Source organism: Ammospiza nelsoni, chromosome 1 (assembly GCF_027579445.1).
Source record: "Ammospiza nelsoni isolate bAmmNel1 chromosome 1, bAmmNel1.pri, whole genome shotgun sequence".
NCBI classification, from domain to species: Eukaryota; Metazoa; Chordata; class Aves; order Passeriformes; family Passerellidae; genus Ammospiza; species Ammospiza nelsoni.
Window position 1 is genome coordinate 79,713,921 of NC_080633.1, and position 24,225 is coordinate 79,738,145.

The 24,225-nt window shown below is 40.9% G+C and overlaps 1 protein-coding gene across 1 annotated transcript in view; it reads left to right on the forward strand.

Annotated features, from left to right (window-relative positions):
• ANKH (ANKH inorganic pyrophosphate transport regulator) overlaps positions 1–24,225 on the forward strand; it is a 103,851-nt gene that overhangs the window by 65,294 nt on the left and 14,332 nt on the right. Inside the window, exons 4-8 of the mRNA XM_059483081.1 lie at positions 154–237; positions 2,618–2,788; positions 3,370–3,504; positions 6,490–6,582; positions 10,169–10,264. Coding sequence (XP_059339064.1) covers positions 154–237; positions 2,618–2,788; positions 3,370–3,504; positions 6,490–6,582; positions 10,169–10,264 — 579 coding nt within the window. The remainder of the gene's footprint in view (positions 1–153; positions 238–2,617; positions 2,789–3,369; positions 3,505–6,489; positions 6,583–10,168; positions 10,265–24,225) is intronic.

Consider the following 24,225-nt stretch of genomic DNA (forward strand, 5'->3'; position numbering starts at 1 on the left):
TCTGCATTAAGGGCCTAATGTTTGCCCAGGTTCACACCAGTTACTGCTGCATGTTGTTTGTGTACAATGTAGCAACCAGAAAACAGCATTCTTGGACCTGAAATCAATCACAATATCATAATCACTTCCCAAACTTTTCTGTCTTTTTTTCAGGCATGGACCCATGCTGGGATTCTGCTGAAACACAAGTACAGTTTCCTAGTGGGATGTGCCTCCATCTCAGATGTCATAGCTCAGGTAAAGGCTCCTCATAGAAGCCACTGTTCCCATTGGGTTATGGAGCAGATGCTTTCCTAAACAGGAGCTCTCTAGTACAGAGGCTCTCTGTGCCTTCTCGCTCTTCCACAAGCAAGACACCAGAGGAGGCAATCTTGTGTGCTGCCCTCTGACTGTTCATCATGTGAAGGCTGTTTGCTGGCAGCTGTGGTTTAGGACAGTCTCACTTGACTGGATCAAGTCAGTTCCCAGGGCTGTTTGCCTTGGGGTCGTGTCCTGGAGCACTTCCACAGCCCTGTTCATCATGGCTGAGAAACAAGTTCTGTATGTACACGTGTACATTTGGGCGAAAGAAAGGTCAGGCAAGGAGACCACGGGCTGCTACCAATCCTGAGACTGAGAGAGTGCTTTGAAATAGATCTTGCTCTCTCTGTACATTCTCCCCAGCACTTTGCACAGTTCCACTGAAATCCTGAGCTGGAGGTGAAGGCATGATTCTCCATCTGACCTGTCAGTTGTGCACAGGGTGTCTAATCCAAGGAAATGCTGTGTAAGCCACCTTTGAGTACTTGTTACTGTTCCAAAAGGTGAAGGCTCAGAAGTGCTCCAGAAGGGGTCTGTGGTGATAACCCCAGGGTGATTCAGAGGAGACAAAATGTTTTTTTGAATTTTCAAAAGGGAGTTGTTAACTATCCTGGTTTTTTTTGTATTAGGCATATTGAAAAAACAACATACATACACATTGTGTTGTAGCATTTAAGAACCAATATACAGCCCTCACTTGAAATCATACAAAAATATTTGGAAATTAAGAATCCCAGCAACTGTAAACAGTTGTTGTAGTGCCCCATTACCAGCTCTATGGTGTAATGACTGGATAAGAAAGGGGATAGAACAGTACAACATCTAAGGAAATATGAAGTCAATGGCACTCAGTTCAATTTTCTGTAGCATTTTCCTTCCACTAAACATAGGGAAACCATAAACCAGGTTGAGCTGTTCAGTCAATAGCTACTCTGTATTTGTCAGCTCTGCCCCACTACAGTAGTGCACTAAATCCCCAGAGATAATACCAATTACTGCAAATGACCTTAACCCTCAGGGTCTGCTCTTGTTCCGATGTGACCCAAAAAGTTTCCTGACCCTGGCTCTCAGGCCATGTGAGCTAAATACAGAAACAAATTCTTATTTGGGCCCTTTCCACAACGGCTGGTGAGGGGCTGCCAGGGTTGTGAAGAGTAAGACACCTGTCATCTTCTCTCAACAGAATACTACACAGAGCAAGAGCAAATCCAGAACACAAAAAGTTGTGGCTGTCACAGCCCAGGACTCTGCACCTACATATGCACCCCACACAGGGAGTAGGGGCACAGGCAGTAGCCACTTTTTCCTGGGTAGCTTCATGTGCACACTCTTTGTGACTGACTTTGCTTCTATTTACTGAAAAGCAATATTTTTGTAGGATTGAAAACCCTCATAACCACTGTGGCCTGCCTCAGGAACATTTGCAGAGAGTGGTTTTTCTTAACTACTTCTTACAGCTCTAGCAATGAAGGAGAGAATCTGCACCTGAACAATGTGTATCTTATTTCTTGTAACTCACTTGAAATGCCAGAATGTCCTGGCAGGATTGTCCTGGTTCTGCTCTTCACAGCACCAAACACAGTTGGCTTTCCAGTTGTGCCCCCCATCCTGAGTCATTTGGAATTTAACAGGCATTTCATCCTCTCTGTACTTAACAAAGAGAATAATATATTAATCAGTTCCTTTACATTTTATGGATTGAGCATTTAGTCTTAAGAGGCAGAATTATGAACTGTTCATTAGCCTGAAAGTTTCCATTTAATTTACATTAATGTGGCTCTCAGCTGAAAAGCAAATAATGAAATAGTGAAATTTCACTCGAAAAAGCTGAAAATTAGGTTGACATAAGAATTCCTGCTCCTAAATGTTGAAGTGAATATTTTAAAAATCTGGCTTTTTAATTGTAACTACCCTCCCCACTGCCCAAAAAACCCCACAACAGTAGGGCTTAGAAGCTGACCCTAGAAGCATGTCTCCAGCCTCAGTGTGTATCAGAATAGAACATTCTCCTGGGAAGGGTGACCCTCAGCCACATGCCTGCTGCCAGACCCTGCCAGACTTTCATGCCAGCCTTCTCCTATTTATGGCTTCTAGTCTGTCACCTGCCCAAACTTCAAGTCCTGTGTCATAGAGTATGAAGTTAACTCCTGTTCTTCTCATGTACATGACCAAATACTGAGGTATCCTGACTAAAGTTTCCATTGATACTGTAGCCATGCAAATTGTTTAGTAGGAATCTGACAAGAATTGGCCAGGTGTGTTGACCCTGGAGAAGCACAGAGACAAATTGTTAATCATCTGTTTGTTTTCTCTGCAGGTTGTTTTTGTAGCCATTTTGCTTCACAGTCACTTGGAGTGCAGGGAGCCTCTCTTGATCCCCATCTTGTCCCTATACATGGGAGCACTTGTGCGGTGCACCACGCTCTGCCTGGGCTACTACAGGAACATACATGATGTTATTCCTGACAGAAGTGGGCCTGAAATGGGGGTATGTCTTCATGCTTGTGGTTTTTTGAACTCAATAATTTTATGTGGATTTTTTTTTTGTGTTGTAATACTGCATTAAACCACTGTGCATGAAGGGGCTTCTCTTTGTCCTGCAGGAAAAACATTTTCAGTTTAAGAGGCATGGTGGAAATTATTCCAGCAACAGCACATGTGACACAATGCCTTCCATAGTTTGGATGTGTGAGGACCTCTGTACTGAGCTGTAAGACAGCACAGCATGAACTAAGGGAACACCTTACTTCATATGGAAGAAGATATCAGAATTTCTCTTTTTCTTCAAATGTCATATTGTTTTTCATGTAGCTTTGTCTAGTAGTCAGAAAAAATTATGCAGATAGATACCTTATGCATATTTATTGAGATCCATGACACATCTTTTGAATCAGTATTGCTACCATGAGTGAAAATATTTTAGGCTCCTCATATTGAAAATTATTGAAATTAATGTACCAAACTGACAATGGAGAGGAAAAGCAGAAAACCTTTCTCCATGCTTTTGGTTGTGTACTGCATGCTTTTTTCCAAACTCACTTCATTTTTTTTTTTTATCCTGTGTTGCAGGGAGAAGCTACAATAAGGAAGATGCTGAGTTTCTGGTGGCCTTTGGCATTAATTTTGGCAACTCAGCGAATAAGTAGGCCCATTGTCAACCTTTTTGTCTCCCGGGACCTAGGTGGCAGTTCTGCAGCCACAGAGGTAAGAAAGGCAGTGCTCTCTATTGCTATTGCTGCAAACGATCATTTCCATGGCATTATCTCTGTGCCTCTCTCCTCAGCCAAGCTGACAAAAAAATTGTCTTAAGTACATTTCTCTTTAGTGTTCTTTTTATGCTTGAAAAGAAGATTGCCTGGACTCTCACCATGAGCCCTTCTGCCAGGTCTACTGGGACCTCACCCTCAGCGAGACTAGTAGAATTTTTTTGCTGAACAGTGCCTGCATCCCAAGTTTTCATGCTCTACACGTGGGTACATAGAGTCTGGAGCATTTAGATCCCAGGAATTTTAGGACAATTGACAGTAGTCCCATGTCCTACTCTTTCCTGTCATGTATACTTTATGGCTGTGCAAATTGAAGTGGAACTATTGTTAACAGTCAGCGCATCAGACAGAACAGAGACATTAAGAAGTACATATAAAAAAAATTGACTCCTGGTTGGGATATGAAATGCACCCTGTTTCTCTTGAGGAATTTCAGATTACTCCAGTAAGTCTCCTACAGCTGTTGGGAGGCAGATTTCTGATTGTGGTGCAGAGCCTTTACCAATGCTCACCACAAGCTGACCCATTCTCCTCAGAAGTCTGGGGAATTTCTCCTGCCAGTTTCATGCAAGGATGTCTAGATGCATATAGCCATAGGATAAGCAAAGCTGTAAGATACTAAATTAAAAGAGAAGTTCAAAGAACTGCTGTAAATTTGTCATACATTATATGGTGTATTTCACTCACTCAGGAGGTGCCAGGGACTGCAAATGAACAGCTCTGAGAAAAGAACTTAGGAAACTTAAAACTTTTACATGTGTGATTCAGGGATAAATCTGTGTGTTAACAGTGGCCTTTGTATAAGGGGAGACAAAAATTAGCAAAGATCAGTTTTACATTTCTTGGTGACTTTCAGTTTTAGATGCATTACATTTCATGGCTAGCCAGTTCCATTTTGTTGCTATTAGGATGACTCCAAATACATGTCACAGCTGGGGATTTACTGGCAGTTTTACATTAACAGTAATGGTCACAGCCCAACTTTCTCTGATTTCTGAAATAATTGCCTTTGCAAAGGGAGGCGCTGACAACACAGATAGCACCAGTGTCTGGAGCATCTGTATCCACAGGACTTTTAGAGGTCCCCTGTTCAATAACAGCAGCAGCTTTCACTGTGGGCAGGGAGTCCCTGTGAAGGACTAGGCTGTAACATGTTCATGGGGACCACAAATCCACTTGCACTGTCCAGCCCCTTCTGCTTTGTTTGGACTGCCAGCACAGCTGTGGTGATTGGGCTGCCCCTTTGGTGGTGGCTGTCACAGGGGCCTTTCTCATCTGTCAAACACAGGTACTAGACATTTAGGAAAACTTTCATGTATATATGTTGGAATAACACTAATTGAGGAAAAACACTGGGAAAAATCAATACTAAAAACTTAATACTTTCATCCAAGCAGAACCTAGCATACACAATATGGTAGTGAAATACTTTTCCCTTTAACAGGCACTGTGTCTTTGCAGTCTTTTTGGATTTAACAATGAAAATAAGCAGAATAGCTTTTATATTCCTTACTCGATTTAACCTAGTTAGGTTTCATACAGATGGAAATTCTGATGAAAATACAGTGATGGGAGGGTGCAATTAAAAAGGGTACTATCTTAAAATTCCAATTTGTTTTATTTGAACCAATTACTTTTTCCAGGTACATTAAACATTATTAATGCTGTTATTAGCAGGGAAGGATCTATACCAGTCTCTTCCTCTCTGTGGATATCATCACATTCCACTTCCTTTTTAAACAGCACAAGGAACAAATTAGCTTGCTACATGGTCCTGTGTTTGTATAGATCTTTTAACCAAGCAAAGACAGCCGTTACATTTATAATGGGAAAATGGGCTCAGATAATCAAGAAAAAGTATTTTGAAAGTTTGGGAGTAAAACAGAAACAGCAGTAGTTAAAAAAGGTCTTTCTTAACACTACCATTGACAGATGTAAAATGAATCAGAAGTATGTGGATTGTAACAGATCTGAACCTGGAGACAAAAGGCACCCAAGTACTTTGATTTCTAGAGTTAAGAGAGTCAGACAGTTCTCAGTTCAGATGCATACCTCAGCTCTGAGGAGTAGAAAACTTGGAGTGACAGTAGATTTACAAGTAGCCACAGGAAGAGTTCCTAAATACCCTTCCTACATGAAGGACATGTATTTGGACTTTTTCTTCAACAGCCAGAAAAATCACTAAAATCTTTCATACATAATATGGAGGGGAGCTTATGTCTTTGATAAACCTCTTGGACTGTACTTATGAGAGAGTAAAAGGGCAGTGAATTGTTAAAATTTCAGGTAGTGAATTTTTTCTTATATTAAAAATGTTCACCTGGAATTATTTTTGTCTGGTGTTCATTGATGAGCACCAAAGTGGGCAGAGATAGATTTTTTTGGTCTCATAAGTGCCTCCTGCCTCCAAGCAGTCATATTGATGTCCAAACTCACTCAGCCACTGAGATCCCATGATTTATATATAGTATGTCTTACCTGAAGCTATTTTATTTATGGATAACCAAGTAAAATGTATATAAATTGAAATTATGCAGTACAATCCAAAACTACTGTTTTGGCATTCTGCTGCTCAGCTATCTGTAGGTAAAATAACTCAGGAGCAATTTGGGAGGAAGGTGTTGGCCTGGTAAGGGGTGCACCACAGCTAAAGTTAACTATTATCTCAGAGTATCAGAGTGATGGTGAAATGACAAAGCTGACTTAGGTGATTTCATGGCACAAAAAAAATTCATAAGCTTAAAATTCCAGGCCAAATTACGGCCATTTTGATGGTCTTCCTAAACAAAAAGTTTCCAGTCTCTGGTGTGGTTTTGCATTGTGCCAAGGTCAATGAGGTGGTACTGGTGGGCAATAGCACCCTGTGTTAGTTTCACTGTTGTGTTTGAAGATTTGAAGTTCATATTTCTCTCTCTATTCATAGGCAGTGGCGATTTTGACAGCTACATATCCAGTGGGACACATGCCCTATGGCTGGCTGACAGAGATCAGAGCTGTGTACCCTGCTTTTGACAAGGTGAGTGTCCCTGTTAGGGCTGTCATAAATACCTCTGGCAGGGTTTTGCCTGTGTGGTTCTCCTAGTTCTTTCTATTTGTTGTTCCACTGATAGGTTTTCTTAAAATCTAGTTAAAATTAATTGGCTTTCGGTGGCTTCAAACTGTTGTCTGATTTATGATTTTAACCTTACAAGGTTAAATACCTTGTATTTATATAAATACCTTAATACCTTGTGTTACAAGGTATTAAGCTGCCTTTTGGATAGATAGGTGCTGTATTTTTAGGGATTAAAAAAAGTTCTCACTATGAGGTAGCTACTCAGGTAATGAAGTGATTTCTCACAAAGCGTCATCACTGAATGAGCAAGCAAGCAAGCTCACATCTCTGCTCCAGATTTTGTGGTATCTCCCAAGTGGCTTTGGGTTCACTTGCTTATGTTAATGTTTAGCAAAGGATGTTTTACAGACTGACACTAACAGAGATAACAGACATTCTTTTAGTAGTACTGACTTAGCTGACCAAGGCTATGAAGATTTCTGTTGATAAATCATGTAATTATGTAAGAATGCAAGGACTGCTCCTGGATGGAACTGGGCGCAGAGCAAAAATTAATTTTGTTTAGTCTCTTTTTTTGCTCTGATTTATGACTGGTACTCACTAGTCCATATATTATGCAAAGAACAATCCTGTCCTGTGACTCTAGAATTCAAATGCCAGATCGTCTCCTTCCCTTTATTTACCAATTAGTAACTGAACTTTCTGGTTCCAAATACTCATGAAAAATATGTTTTCTCTGGAATGTATCTAACTGGAGCAAGCCCTGTTTAATATCATTCACCATATTTATAAGGAGAATTTAAAACCAACACAAAGTCAAATCAATCACAACCTCCTAAGCTGCCTGTGTACAACTAAATTGACCTGTCAGATAAAATACCACATGTAGGTTTTCTTGGAGGCCATGCTGCTCTAAAGGAACTGCAGATGCACACCCAGTGAGCTGCAAGATAAAAATAGTTTGGGACGGGAAACTCAGGAGCTGCTAACCTCATTTGATGCAAGCCACAATCAAATGCACTATTGTCAAGCAGTAGTAGCAGCAATTAAGACTCCTAAATTCAGGTCTGATTTAGCTGGTGAAAGATACACTGACAACTGCAGAGGTGACAGGATTTGACCAGGATTTGTCCATTTGTTTATTTCAGTTAAATGGCTTCTCACAGGGCTCTTGTGGGACACTGTGCGGAAGAAAATGCTAGGATAAGGCACAGATGGGTACAGTTTATCTAACTGCTGGAAAAGAACTCATGGGAATTTTAGTTCTATGTTTGAAGAGCAATTTGCAATAAAATGTACAAAATTAGGTAGCAGCAGTATAAAGGGTATTTCATCCTGGCAACCATATGTGTAATTGCCTTCGCCCTACTTTTCAGACAATAAATACCAAACCTGAAACCCACAGTGGGTTTTTGAAGATTGCTGTGAGAATTGCTTTTCCCTCGGTCATGCATCACTTTGTGTCACTGTGCCTTCCAAAAGCTTTGTTTCCTTATCATAAGTTTTTCTCAGAAGAGCCCAAATAGAAACACTTTTTTATTTCTGGACCCTGTAAGGTGTCCGTTGTGATTTTCAGAAGCCAAAACAGTGTACTGCACTTCAACTCCCATTTTCTTTTGTTAGTTATTCAGGAAGCTGGCAATGCTGATGGCCATCAGAAGCACACTGACTGATGGGATTTGAGATGCCCCTCTTCAGGGCTTCTACTGGTGAAGTCAGATTATTGTCTTCACAAGAGAAATCATTATCTCTCTTCACATTTGTAAGAAAGATGCAGGGTCCTACTTCAGTCTTTAATGAGACTTTGTGTCCAAAGCAACCCCATGGCCTAGCAGTTACATTCAGGCTGAGGGTTACTACTGACATTTTGGAAGAGAGCAGGCATATGCTAGTTCTGTGCTCTCTATGCTGTTTTATATGGTGATAATGCCATTGCTCCTAATGGACCCTGCCACCTGGCTCAGTACAGCACCAGTTTTGAGATTTGTGAATGCTATTTATCTGATGACTAGATGGGAATTCTTATTGCTCCATAGTGTTTTGTTCTGAGAACTAAATCATGTGGAAGAGTTACGACCAAAGAGTATGTGGTCAAGAGCTGGAGCAAAGGGCAGAGTAGGGCAAGGGCAGGGATAACAGCAGAGAGATACAAACAGATGAGAAAGCTTTTTCTTAGCAGCCCTTTTGGATGGTTTGTTTTGGGTGTGCTTTATTTCTTCTTTGTTATTTTAGGCTTGTTAGAAAGTTGAGCCGTGCAGCAAAAAGTTCATTTAAACAGTGGTGAGTGATGTAAGCAAAGCTTATCCATCTGTGAAAACTAACAGCAAAGCAAAGTATTTCTTCAGAAACACAATTAATAGTAGTAGATGCATGAAAAAATGTTTACAGGGAGTTTTCATAACCTGTTCCCAAAAAGGTCAGATGGAGTGGCTTCCTGCTTTAGGGTCTGGGTTGCCTACATCTTCAAGCATCCAAACTTCCAAGCAGGTATTTAGGCAGGAACGTGGGCTATCTAGGTGCAATTGCTGCACTGATCAGAACAAAAGCCTTAAACTGCAAAATTCCATCAAGCACCTGAATGTGTGTGAAATAATGTACTGTTCACAGTGCTCCACTCCCCAAATGTATCTGCAATAGTTCTATTTCCCTTACAAGTGACTCCAGTAGAGAAGGCTGACTCTGTGACAGGGACTGCTGCTTTACCCCAGTTACATCTAGGGTGTATAAATGTACATCTCATGGTACAGGTTTTATCAGCATGTGCACAAACTTGAGTATCAAACAGTCCCAGGGTAAATGCAATATATGACCTAACAGGCTTTTCCTTAAGGGCTCCTAATGGTAACCTGCTTTGATATCCCATCCTCTCCTTTCACAGACCATTTCGTTTGGTTTTATGCATTCCCCAAGGGCAATTTTAAATCTTCAGCTTCATTTGCTATATTAGACATTTGGAAGAAGGCTGTTGTTGTTTTAAATAAAACTTTGTTGCCATGTGAGTACAGAGCCCATGTTCAAGGTGGAACATCTAATAGTCCTAATTATGTTCTGTTCATTAAACTGCATTAATGGAGCCAGCTGTTCCAGAAGCTTTGTTTATATTACCTGCTTGTCTAATTGGATCAGTAAGGATGCTTGCATTCTTGATTTGGTACCAATTTGTGGTAAAAGGGAATCAAATCCAGTTTTTCCTGTGAAACCATGCTACAAACATTAAAATAAGGTTTAAAAAAAATCATGTGGTGTTTTCTTAGAAAGAGCTACCAACCTTTTTCAAAGCTGAATTTGTTAAATAGGACTTATTATTTGGAAAAGTAGGGAGATTACTCAGCCCTCAGTGACCATAGCAGCAGTTGCTGTCAGTTTAAGCAGAAAATGTTCTGCAGTGGTACAAAGTGCTCAGAAAGCTCCAGGTTATAAAGCAAACAAGCCAAGTCAGACACGGACAGGCACAGACAGTCAGGTCCAGCACATGACCCTGGTGCCAGCAGCTCCTGGTAGTCTGGAGCCAGGCTAATGCTCTCTATCTCTCTCTCTCTTGCCCTAGAATAACCCCAGCAATAAACTGGTGAACACCAACAGCACCGTCACAGCCACACATATCAAGAAGTTCACTTTTGTCTGCATGGCGTTGTCCTTAACGGTAAGAAACCTTCGTTCAGCTCAGTGGTTTTTGCCTCAACCAGAAAATTGCCTCCTCTACCTAATGCTAAAAGCACTAGCAGTTTAAGAAAGGTGAGTTGTCTTGTCTTGGGAAGCTGTGTTGCTTTTATCTGGAGAAGGGAATGTGATCGTAGTATTGGAGTAACAAGAAAATCAGCTGTCATTAGCTCAGGCTAAGGTTGGAGTTACTCCATTTTATTTTCACTACTTTTCATTTCAAATCAGCCTCCTGTGCAAAAAGATATCAGAGACCTGCTTTTCTTTTCATCTCTTTTTGTTTCTTTTTTAAAATGAACCAAACTTCATGTAACCAATGTGTCAGGAAGACAAAAGAATGCATTTGTGTCACATGCAGTGGGATGGCAGCCTGTCCTTGAGCATTTTTCATGTACTGTGAATGGTGAGAAAGGCAGCATGGATTGACCCTGCAGTAGCTGCTCCCTGCTGCCTCTCCTGGCACTGGGTTTTCATGTGGGGGTACTTTGGTGCACATTTGTTCTGTTTGCTCTCAAAATTAACTAAAAAGGGCAATCTCGGGGATGGTACTGACACTGACTAAAGGATCTAAATCTGTGTCATTTCATGGGGATGATTTTCAGGGAGAAATAAATTTTGCTGAGCCTGCCATGTTTCAAAATGACCAATTTGCACACATAAATACATTGCATTTTCCCCAAGAACACTGTTTCTGCAGTCTTCTTAGCAACAAACGGGCAGTTGTGGAAGAAAACTGCAGCTGGTGGGAATAACAAATAATGGAGCATTGCATGCTTTCCATGGGGTACCTGGGTGCTTTGGAATTCTCTTCTCCCTGCATTCACAAATTCACTATTGAGTATGGGAGTGCTGACAGAATTTCTCTTTCCCCTTCATTTTAGTGTAGAACCTTTATGTCTGAGTTGCAAGTGGTTTATGCATGAAGAGAAACTAATTTATGTCAAAGGAAATGTTACAGCACACAAGCCAGAAATGTTTGTAATCATCTCCACCCCACCTGAGAATTCAGGATACAGAACTCTGTGTTATTTCACAGTTGAAAAGGAATCAGTTCAATCCATCCATGGCTGAATTAAGTTTCTTCTGTTCTTTGTTTCCTATACTTTTTCCCTAAACAGCCACAACTGGCCACCATCAAAGACAGAATTGTATGAACCAATGTGGCATCTCCTCTGTCTTTTATTTTCCTTAAGCTTGACCTTTTTTCATGTGACTTAGAGACCAACAGCTCTTGCTCTAACTTGTATTTCCTAGAGCAAGAAACAGACATGTGCCTCCAGTGAATTGGCCATTGTCTGGAGACTTTCCATGAGACCCTAGCTCTCATTACCTACCATCACATGTCTTGAGGTTTTCTTTTGTGTCCTGTTCCAGACCAAAGTTATGTTCTCTAGAGTTGGAGCCTCCCTCAAAGTCTGTCAGTGTTGTTACAGATCCACAAAGGGGAAAGATTTCCTTGTTCTAAATTGTTCTGAGAATACTATTTCAATCTCAAGAGTTTTCTCTGAACTGACTGTATTATTAATCCCCCATGATATTTATCAGGTTACTCTGATTCTGATAGATTACAAGATTTTCACATTACCATCACTATCCTCTTCAGAGTAATTTTTAATCACCTCAATTAGCTTTTGTTTTGTGTCTTCCTGGGATTTTGTATCCAAAAGTTCTCATTTTACTTTCAAGGGCAGTTCTTTCATGAGATCATCATGAGAGATCTGCCCGCAATGAAATTCCAGAAACGCTTTTGAGGTCCATAGCTTTTCCTGTCCCATTTCTATTTTTGCCCGCTAGTGACAGATTCTTAGGATTGCTTGTCAACAGACAGAGCAGAAAAATAGACACGAGCTCTAAAGATTCAGCTGTATTCAAAGGCACAAGCCTGCAAATGCTTCAGCACACAAACTCAGCAGATGTTGGGATGGCTCATGTTAATCTGTGCCACAGGCTCTAAGGAAGTAGATTTCAAATTTGCTTCTCTTGTGGCCAGGTGAGCTCCCATGGCCATTGGTGATAGCTGTGGTTTTATCCAGGGGCTCTACTTCAACAAATGGCAGTCAGACTAGTGGCATCACCATTGGTACCATCGTGTTCTTTCAGGTCAGAGGGAAGGGCTCCCAGGCTGATAAGACAAAACCAATCCAGTACTTAGACATGTCATGTAAAGGCATTTTCCAGTGGATGATCTGTAGAAGGATTCCAGCAGATGTAAAGATAAAGGAAGTCCATTAACCACTCAAAAAATAACAGTGAAACTTTAAGTACAAGCAGCAGCCCTGCAGGGAAGCACCTTCCCAATGTAAAACCTTGGGAAGCTTCCAATCATCAAAGACATGCTATTCCAATAGAACTGGGAGGAAAATGTCCTACCTCCTTCCACAGACCAGTCATGCCTGCACAAGAAGTACTGCAATCCTACTAATGCAACAGAAACACCTTGTCACTGTTGTTGGTAGTGACAGTATTAGGTCAGAGTAGAAAAAAAAAGGCACAGTTTTGTTAAGAAACATAACTTCATGGTTTGTTTAAATTCTCATGGGATCTGAAGGGCTACACCTGAGCCTTTCCAGGCTCACTTTGCAACATGCACATGTGCTCTGTCAAGGATGATCATAAGTACTGTCTCATGGCTTTGAAGCTGCTATTAATGCTAGGGTATTAAGGCTGCTTCTTCAAAAAATGAGAATTAGTTGTGTTGCTCAGTAAAAAATGTGTAGACAAGCTGTTTTATTTAAAGGCTTTAAGTAGAAGGCATTGAACTCCTGAAAGGTAAGACAGCTGCTGTGATTAGTCACATTGATGTGGTTTTTGTTGTAAGTGGGGATTCCTTCCAAAGCCATGTTTTGTGATTGTGCAACTGAATGTGGAATTTGCGTAGCAGAGGGAAGGGACTCAGCTGTAGAATTTTTTCCGTACAAATAAAGGACCATTCTGATTTTAAAAAGTAAGTCATGATTGGTAATTTGCATGCAGTTTAAAGGGTGTCCATAATGCTGTTTGCCATTATCTGTTAATTCACTGACAGTAGGCACTTTGGGAAAAATGCTTCTTTCTATATAGAAGCAGAGATGCTGCTCCAAATGCCAATGCTGCTGCCATTGCAGGTTAGGCTGTTGAAGAACTAAACATTTTGGATCAATGCTGTTTAGATGGCCCTGCAGATCAGCCCTGAGGTTGCTGCACAGTTGTAAACTAAGGGAAGACACAGACTTAACAGAAAAGTGGTACATCTGTAGCCCATATCCCTTTGGTTATGGGATGTGTCAGCCTCAGTACACTACAGAAACCCCAAAATAATTTGTCTGGGTGCTAATTTACTGCATTTCTCCACTGCAGCAAAGGTTTGCTCTGTCAGTGGAGAGCACTCCCTCACATATGAGCTGTGCATAGAGGGGCAGGCTCTGTGAGGAGCAAGCTACTCAAAGGAACCTTGCCATACACAGCGGAGTAATAGCAAACAGGCTGTGTTTTAGCAAAATTCTATTTCATAGAATTCTAAGAAATTCTATTTCTTAGAATACTGGTAGTGTCTCTGAGCTTGGATACCAGAGTGCAAAATTCAGGGAATTTTCCAAGGCAGCCTGTGATGGGGAACAGATACTGCCAGATTACCTTTCTCTCTCTTTTTTTCTGTCTTTTTTTTTTTTCAATTTTCTCCCTATTTCCCAGCTGAGCACTTTTTTAAGCCTTCTGTGATGACACAGAAGTTGCAGTCAGTTAAGATCCTTTTCCCTGGCTAATGTTAGCTGCTGGCAGCCACGTGATTAGTGTTTGGTCATCTGCCTCTGAACTGCAAGGCTTTGCAGGCTGATTTGACATCAGCTGTTGGTGCTGGTGTACAAAAGTGGCATTCCTGCAGCCACTGCAGCCTCAGCTGTGTGGCCACAGCTGTGCCCTCTCACATGTCTGCGTGTGTGCCCTGAGCTGAGGGGCAGCCATTGATTGTGCAGGCAGCACTGGGAAATGGGACAGTCAGCTCTCCCAGGGGAACGGCAGCGGTAGCATTCACATCTCAGAATCATGCTGGAAGGCAGGTCATGTCTTAGTTAACATAAGGTCTGAGCACCCTCATTTAGTAGCTGCCACTGGGGTAAAAGCATGGCCAGCACCAGCTCAGTGTGGCTGGCAGCAGGTCACTGCATGGGGAGCATACGGAGTGCTGGTGAGAGAAAAAAAACCAGCTTCTCAGAGAGCACTGTGGAAGCTCCCCAGCTCACCAGCACTGAAAGTGACCCTGAATAGTCTGCACTTACATATTTATTTACAGCAGGGAAGGAGCAATCGGTTCTTACAGCAGTAGTTCGAGAACTGGAATTTGGTTCAGCTTCGTCTCCCAGCAGCTTCAGCCACAGTGGTTTTTGGGATACAGTTCCAAACACCAGCTCCTGTTGCTGCATGGTTCACGTTAGCTGAAGTGTTAGCAAGACACATGGCCAATTATCTTAATATTCCCTAGTGTTCTGTGGATTGCAACAGGTTTTCCCTTCCCAATAGGACAGGCTCAAGGTGCCAGGGTGACACGCTGTGTGCACCACACCATGTTCATCTGTCACCAAGCTCATGAACAGCAGGAGAGCTGCACAGTACCTCTGAGTTTTAACATGTCTTCTATTAGAAACAGCTCAAAGCTCTTTCCAGCTATTTAAAAGGAATTTCAATCCTGCTTTGCTTTTTTTGTTAAATAAACATATGGTTATGGACAATTGGGGAAGGTAGCAGTTTTCATGAATAAACAGACTGATTAAGGGAAGAAACTAATTGTATAGAATACTGGTTTATATTTAATTAGTAAACACTGCTTAAGAAACAAAGTCCATGTATTTTTGATGTTCAGTTTTGCCCTGTGGTTTTTCATTCCTTTCTATTCCAAAAGAACAAAGATAAAAGAGAGTGCAGAAAAAGTGTTCACATTTACACTCATATGTGTGTGATTTATGCAAGATTTATACATTTCATATTTACTTGTTACAAACATACTAATGAAAACTTTAAATCTCTTTAAAAAAATACATAAAAAGAACCATCACCATGAAGTTCCAATGAAATTGAAGGTTCAGGCACTTAAGATGAACAGATTAATGTGCATTTTGTTGCAGTAACCAAATTCAAATTGCAGGTGACCTGCATTAGATTTAAATCTCAGTGAAAGTTTAAATGCAATATACTTAGGAGCAGACAGCTAGTCAGTTTACTGGCTGATATGCTTAACCCTGAGAGTTGAGTGTGTGTGTGTGAATACATGTCAAAATGTCAGCTACTTTACAGTCAGGGTTGGTTTATTGACTCCTCAATTATGTTGCTCATAACTGATGAGTCTAATGATAACTTTAAAATGTAAAATTATTTTCTATTTTACTTGTTAGGTAATCTCTTAAGTTCTATAAATAAAAAGCTAGATTTTTTTTTTTTGTAAATAGAGTGCAGTATATAGATTCATAACTTCTTCTTTTGATGGAGCATTAAAAAGTACTAATTTCTAAGGGCTCCTGCTGATGAGCAACTCTAGTTTGAGGAGTTACTACTGGCAAGTGTTGTTTCTTTCATCTGCTGGTAGTTATCAGTCCCTTAGGAGGAGCAGCACGCAGACATTCTGTCAGCTCTCCGGTGATTATAACTTGTAGCACAGCAGCATAAACTACCATCACTTGGCACTTATATGCATCTCATAGGTTAATGTATAATGTATGTACCTGATAAGCATGTCATCATACTCAGTACCATTCTAAGTGAGGGTTTTATATCATATAATATTATAACCATCAGAAGGTTTAAGCTGCAGCATTTAACCTGTTTGCTTGTGTATCTTTTATTTCCCCCCAACCATGGGCAAAAAAGAGGGACAGATGCCAGGAACTATGGACTTGAAAGATTCAATAGAGGGACCCCATCTCCACCTGAAAACAGCAGGGTGAGGTCCAGAGTCACAGGGTTTCTCCTGCTGGGATCACTGTGATGGGATCAGTTTCAGCCTGAAGATGGGAGGAGGAAAGTCTTTGTTCCATTTGACAGGAGTTTACTGCAAGCCATCCCATCATTTTCCTAATTCTCAGTCGTCATCTGCTTGGTTATGTTCTGATATTAATCATCAAGCACCTAGGAGATAAGAAAACCCTGATCAAGAACCAGGAAGCCAGTACAACAGGGAAAATTCCCTATATGAAAAAATGAGAAGCACAGAAGACAAGACTCAGTAGTTGCTGCTTCTGCTTAATTCTGTTAGAGCAAGAATCAAACACTGTGGAAGAGTAGCAGCTGTGTTTCATCCAGGCTGGAAAACCTTGTCTGATTAAAAGACAACTTGAGATGCCTGAGCTTTTGCTCTCTGCTTTGGATTTGGTTCTGCCAGAGCTGCCAAGTAGGTACTGGCTGCTGACTCTTCTGTCCAGTTTATCAGCAGGGCTCCACCAGCCAGTGAAATGTAGCCCTGGCAGATAATACTGGAGTCAGAATGAATATAGGGAGAATATTCATACCAACTCAGCGTATTATTGCAACAGCATTGCCTTATTGATTTATTCCCTGATGCTCTGCAAACACTCTATACTCAATAGTTGTTCAGTTTCCAGTTGAAGTCAGCAAATCATATTTCCCAGCCTTAAGTCTGGCAGCTGATTTTTCCCATGAGAGACACCAAAGACTGTACAGTTTTCATAGGCCCATTTGCTCTCAAATATTCAGTCTGTAGTGTAATAAATATACCATTTCATATCCCTTTCTGCACTTACAAATAAGTTCATTTTCCACTTGATAAACTATCCTGTGTGAAGCTTTTACGTGCATTACAGTGATGTATCTGATGTTTTCAACTATGCTGTCTGCTAAATAATGAGACATAAAACAGCTCTTGACAGAAGTTAAAGGAGAAAAGTTAAAGAATTCATTGCATCTCTGCAGCAAGCCTGACTGCTGGCCTAGTAGGTACCCTTAGTTTGCACTCAGGATAACATGATGTAGGCTTGCATGTTGAAAAATACCAAGGAACATGTTCCCATTTCACTGAAATCTTTGGAAGGTAGAAGAGGAGGATCCATAGCATGAAATAACTTAATGGCAGATCCCTGCAGTGCACAGCTCCCACTGGGTCCCAGGAGTCCCATGGCATTTATCCACCATGGATGCACTTCCTGAGCTGCAGTTGCTAGAGGACTATCACACACTTCACTTTCTTTCCAACTTTGGAGATGAAATACCTGGAAGGCCAAGAGACAGAAAATTGCATTCAGGGCCTGACCTGAGATTAATTTTTAGATGCCTTAGGCAGCTTCACTGTAGCCAGGGGGTGTGCAAAGGAGTGTTTTAGAATAGAGTTTGCCACAAGCAGTACCTGTGAACATGTTTTCACAAAAATGTGCATTGTGTTTTTCTCCTTTGCAAAAGAAAATAAGGTCAATTACCATTACTACTGTGAAATCAGTATTAGACTGTCAGGTAGCAGGAAAATGTAGAAATACTTGAATTTATCCCCTCACCTTCATGCATTTGAGCAAACAGGGGAGAAGGGTCGTGTGTTCTCATTTGATTAAGTTTGGTAAGGATCAGCCTAGAGAGGAGCAAAGTGATTCGCAATTCTGACCCATGGAAGAAACTGTTGGGGCTTTTATTCTTTTATTCATGTTACACTCTCACAAAGCCCTTTAGCCAAGTACCTGCTGCCTCATCCCCATGCTTTCAAGTGATTCAGATGCTGGAAAAGGGGGCAAGAAAAAATTAATAAATAACTGTTTCTGTTTCCTTGTGACTGATGCCATGTATTTCCTCAGTGTATTGAGAGGATTGCTGCCAGAAAAAACCACCTACTAACTGCAACTTGGATAGCTCTGGTAGCTGTAAACATTCCAGGCTGCTAATACTGGTTCTTAGTTCACAGGCTGAAGTCTTGAACTAAGTGGGGATTTCTGAGATCCTTAGTTCAGCCCTTCTTCTCTGTGCTTTACATCTCACCTGCATGCAATGTTAAAAGCTCCTCAGTTCCCCATCTCAACTCTTACGGAAATGACAGATAGCAGGCATTCTGAAGATGACCCACAAGCACCAAAGTCTGAATTCAGAAAAAGGGCAGTACTGGAGGGGTGTGTGGTGAAATATGAGCATTTTTAATACTAAAGAGAGAGCTAAATAGGAAGTCTTTTGTGGGATCTCAGCACCTCAGGATGGAGGTGCAGAGTGGCCGAGAACACCCTTGGGGGGCTCGGGAGTCCTGGAATGTTGCCAGAAGTGTCTGGTGGCAGGACTTTGATCTGACACAGGAGACGACACCTGTATGAGGACTGGGAGGATTTCACTGGGGTAAATGGTGAAGGGATAAGTTTATTAGAGTGTAAGACACAGGGTTTAGGATTTCTGTACAGGGGGGTCTAAAGAAGTAAGATGGAGGAATTGGGGCGTGTCCTGTCCTTCTTCTTCTTCTTCTTGGCCTCCATCTTCTGTGGTGATGGTGGCACTTTGGGATTGGTTATTACTAGAAGTGCACCGGTTAATAAGGGTAGAAGGTATTGGGGAAAAATTATAAATATTGTACACGTAACTTCGGGTATAAAGATAAGTGACTGCCCCGGGGGCTCGCAGTGTGCCCATGGCTGACTGCTGTGCAGACCTCTGTCGGGCTGAAAGAAAATCTTTTAGATAAACAATTAATAAACATCGAGACCGAGACAAGATCAGAAGTCTCTCCTCATCCTTTGAAGTGTCGGCTCTTCAAGGCCATCCCTGGGCCTTTCCAGGCCACCTAAACAGCCGAGAAATCGACAGTCTTTGTGCATTGATGGTGCAGAAGAGCAGCTGCACAAGTAGGTACAAAAAGAAGTGAATTTCACAAATTTTTGACTCATGACCTAGGGAATAGCATCATGGTCTGAAGATGACAAGCCATACATTTAAGTTCCTTGGCATTTCAGATACTGAACACCTTCTCTGCAAATAGGGAATGCAATGTGATATCCAGTTAGAAACCTCATTGATCTGTTCTGTCTTGGGGATTTGGCTGCTATAAGCATTTCTGCCTTACCAGAAGAAACAGCTGTGCCACACCATGAAAAAAAGGATCACGATGATTTCTTCCATGTGAACAAGGAAATCTGTGGATTTTTCAGTGTTCATGTGCTCAAACTAAAACATTGCACAAACTAAGTTACTTTGTAGAAATCACAGATTTGAATTCTGGAGCAGAAAGTTTCTGATGGAAATAATGCTTTTTAGTTTTTGAAATGCTTGTGTGACAAAGCACAAATGTTTTGGCACTGTGTTTTGTGGTGTTGTAGTTCCAGAAGGTCAGTTACCAACCACTGCACTAGATTTTATAAATGGAAGGTTATGTTAGAGCCAAATTTCTTAAAGTGGCTTGTGTTACTGCATTAACTAGGGTGAGCCTTTGCTGTCTTTTAAGGTTGACCAAGGTTATATGATTTTTATTGGCAGGGAGGGAGAGTGGGTTTTTTTAGGAAGTCTGACTGCAGAATTTTAGAGTTTTAGTTATAATTTTTTTTATGCATCCCACAGTGTCAAATTGCAGATTAATACTGCCAATCCTCATTCCCCTTCCACATAGTTTACAGCAGTCAAATTTGATAGTATATTGTCCAGTTCATCCAGGTTGAAGCAGTGGTGGATCCTCCCCTGTCTAAGGTCATGCTTACAGCTCTCCTGAACTGGGATTTTTCCTGAATATCTCCTTTTCTGCTTGTGAATAATCAATTACCCCTGAAGATCTCAGAGTAGCTACTACAGTGTATCTCCATTCCTGGTATTTGTTGCTTACTTTCAGGAATACCTTTTTATAACAAAGAAGAGCTTAGTCATGGCTAGCAACTCTAAGGAACAGTACAAACTGTATTTTTCTCAGAACCAAAGTCCTGTATATCTTAATTTAGTCTTCTTTGTAGTTCTTCCTCCTGAGTTTAAAAATAAATGGAAGAAAATGAGACTAACTGAGCTGATCAGAGTGCTAACAATGCCAAGGTTGTGGGATCAATCCCTGTATGAATCATTCACTTCAGTGCTGGACTCAATGATCCTTGTGGGCCCCTGCCAACTAAGAATATTGTGTGATTCTATGAAATGTACTTAGGAACTGTATTTTGCTGCCACCATATCTACTTGTGACATTCTGTGTCAGAAGTTGAAGCCATTGCAGAGGCCACTGGATTTATGTTCATTTTTTCATATTGGCTGTCTTTGTTTTGCATCTCTGCATTGCTTTATTATCAAAGGTTACAACCCAGCTTTACTAAAGTCATGGCAAATTTGGACTGAGAGACGGTAAAGTCCACAGGAATAAATGTCACAACAAGAATCTGGTCATTCTCTGGGCATACAACCACAGCTTCTGACCACACCAATATTTGAAATTCCCTGGGTGACAGAGTTCGGTGTCCTTATCTCTTGTGAGTATACAAAGAAAGAGCATGAAAAACACAGACAACTCTCCAAACTTCTCCAAATCTCTCAAATCTTACTTCACCAATGGTCTCATTACAGCCTTATTGTATTAAAAAGATCTCACAAGTCTTATCAAGAACATCCATACTTTAAAAAAGCAGCATTAACTTTGAAGACTTAATCTGTTTTGTTTTGACTTTATTGTTGTAGACCATACTGTTGTAGACTAAGGTCAAGGACACCTTTTAGAGTAATAAAAACTCATCTACTCATCCAGTGGAGCAATTTGTTTTGACTTCTTTGATTTTGCCCATCCCTTAACTCCAAGACTTTTTTTAATCATCGGGCTGCTGGCACAAAAAAAAACCCCAAAAAACAACCCCCCCCCCCCAAAAAAAAAAAAACCAAACAAAAAAAAACCAGTTGAAAATGGCATGTTGGCAAAGAATACCATTTGGAAAAGGGCATATTGGCAGATAGTTGCTCAAGATGCTTTTCACCTTTTCAAGGTCAGGTTTAGTTCCCATTTCAGTAAAAATTGTTTCAGACGTGAATGTAAGCATTCCTGCCTGCACAGGAAGATGCTGGATCACCAGAGGCAGACTTTATGAAATCCTCCCAAGGGCCTTGTCCTGTCCATGGTACTGCATTGAGCCTTTGTCCTGGAACAAAGGTTTCTTGTTTGCTCCAGTGAGGTGGAGATTAATGTCTCCTTCATGATTGTTCAGGTTTCACACAAAGGGTCTGTTTTGCATGAGTGGCTGGAGCAGGCAGAAAAGGAAGCATCAAAAATTGTCCCTGCAGCAATGTTTCTGCTCAGACTCCATGTTCACAGTAGGAAGAGCAGCAAGGGGTGCAAAAAACTAGGGACAGAAGAAAGTTACTAAGATGGGAGATGGACAGTTATCAAAAGGAGACCAGAAATCTGACATCTTTGGTTTATTAAGGCTTTTTATAAGTGAAGTAAAATATTCTTCTTTCTGTAAAAAAATTAGGCAGCATAATTCATTGGGAAGATATAATGACTACCTTAAATAATTTAGTGACCCAACACAGCCTGGAAAATACCACCTAAGTACTTTCAGCAGCAGCTGGGGAGAAAGCAGATGTGGCATTGTGTTAATGCTATCAGAGCATCAGTGAATTGTGCAGCTGCTGGACATGCCTTTATTCCTAAAGAATGTAGTGCTCTGTCACTCTGGAAAGCCGGGGGAGGTGGGGGGAGATTTAGATATGTATAAACCAATTATTTCAGGAGGAGATAGAAAGTTAGGGGATGTTCCCACAAGCAGGCTCTGGTTCCTCTGCCACTTGACAAATTTTATGAAGGCTGATTGCAGCTTTACACCCCCTGCACAGAACACAGTGCACAGAAATCTATACTGACTTGCATGTGCCTGAGGGATCATCATTGTCAGAGAATGTCCTTGTGATTCAAGTCATTATCATAAATCAGTTTCAGATGTGACTGCGGTCTGACGTTTTTACTGCTCACAGATCCAGGGCTTTTTGTTTCATGGGACCCCACAATTTTTCAGGTTGGAAAGGCCTCAGGAGTTCATCAGGTCCAGCCTTTGTGCAGAGCAGTGAAGTCAGAACAAATTCCCTGGGCTTTGGACAGTCTGTTCCTCAAAACTTCACATTTCCCACACAAGGACCCAATTTCTGACCATTTCTGAGTTACGTGGCCCATGAACACACATCATAATGTGTCTCAACAGAGCATCAGACTACAGCAGCCTTGGCCCTGAGATTTGCTCTGTTGGTTAGAGCATGCTGCTGATAACATTAAGGTTGTGGGATAAATCCCTGTGTGGGCCAGTTGGACTTGATAATCCTTGTGGGTCCCTTACAGCTCAGAATATCCTGTGGTCCATGACTTAACGCCTCAGAGTCTCCAACAATTTGGGATGATGAATTCAGGTTGTTCTCTGTGTACCTGCAGGTGTGTCTCTGCAAAGGCTGCTGTCTGACAGGAAATACAGCAAAGATAGCACGAGTCTGCAGGCTCGGCAAGGACCAGGTTATGGTCTGCAGCAAGCTTCTGTAGCCAGGCAGTGATGCTGGCCTCAGGTGTTGTGTGAAACCCAGTAATTCCTCCCCAGATTGCAAAGAATCTTATGATTCTTTATAGAACTGTGCTTCAAAAAACGAAAACAGCTACCAACCAAACTAAAAAAAAAAAAAAAAAACTTAAGTCTTTAGAGACAACAAGGTTTTTACTTTATTATTTTCATGGTAAATTGGATACAATTTCCTGTCAACAGGCAATCATGCCTTTGTGATAAAACCTAGACTTTATGATTTCTTGGCCCACAATAAAACACAAAAGCTCTGTGTTTTATTTTTCTGTGTTTAAATCAATGAGTAGCTGCATAGTCTTCCTTCATAAGAGCCATGTTGAATTCCTTCTGTATTTTTCAGCTACCTGAGAGGTGCATGGTAGCTTCAGGAGGTATTAGGACTTTGTATTCTGTGCCACACCTCTATTCAACACGGAAGCACAGCTCCAGGGGAATCTGAAAAGGGGGGTAACTATTAACTTTACTGTTGCTTCCATACTAGTAAGCAGTTAATAGTTACAAACTGTCTTTACTTATTTTTTACTTCATAAAAATACAGAAGTGCATCTTTTTCTTTTGACAATAAGATGCTAGAGTAAGATTTTGAGTGAAAAGCTCCAGTACTATGTAGTCACTTAGAGAACTAAATTTTTAAGGTTGATGAAGGTATGGATTTGAAATAGCCGTAAAAACGCTATTTAGCACTGACTATTTAAACAACTTTTTTTTCCCAACATCTTACAAAATAGATTATTGAACAGAGAAGAGAAATCCAGCATTTGACATGGACACTAGTTAGAACAAGATATTATCTTGACTTCAAAAATGTATCTGTGAAATCAGCTCATCTTGTGTGATACAAGCTCTGAAAGGAGAGAGAATTATGGAAGTTCTGTTTATGTCAGAAAGAGAGAGGCCATGGAGACATTTGGCAAATCAGGAGATCCAACCACATAAGACTCAGGCTACTTTTTGATTTGTTTATTGCACAGTTCAAAAGGCTAAATCATGTGATTTATGTTCCTCCATAAAAGTAAAAGTTCTAAACTTAGCTGATACTATCCCAAAGATCCTAGGTGCAATTCAAAGCTGAGATGTGCAATAATTTTCAAAGTGGGTTTCCTCTGCCCTCACTGGGCACCATGTAGCATAAATGGTAATAGGAAATGAACAAGGCATGGGTTAAATTAAGCTGCAATCCTCAATACACACATACAACAATATCTTTAGGATAAAACACTTGACTTGGACAGCCATACTTCTGCAAATATATCAGGTTCAACAAATGATATGAAACATATGCTGAGATTTTTTTTGCAGGAGAAAAACAGGGACTGCATTTCATCACAGAATAACCTTTACCAGGTTAACCATCTTCCACAATAAAACCTGTTATTCCAGACTCATTCCAGGTTGGCATATGTGTAACCTATTTTTAAAAACATCCATTTTGGATTCCTTAATTTCTTTCTGAGGAACATAGAACCATACCATGTCTCTGTCATCT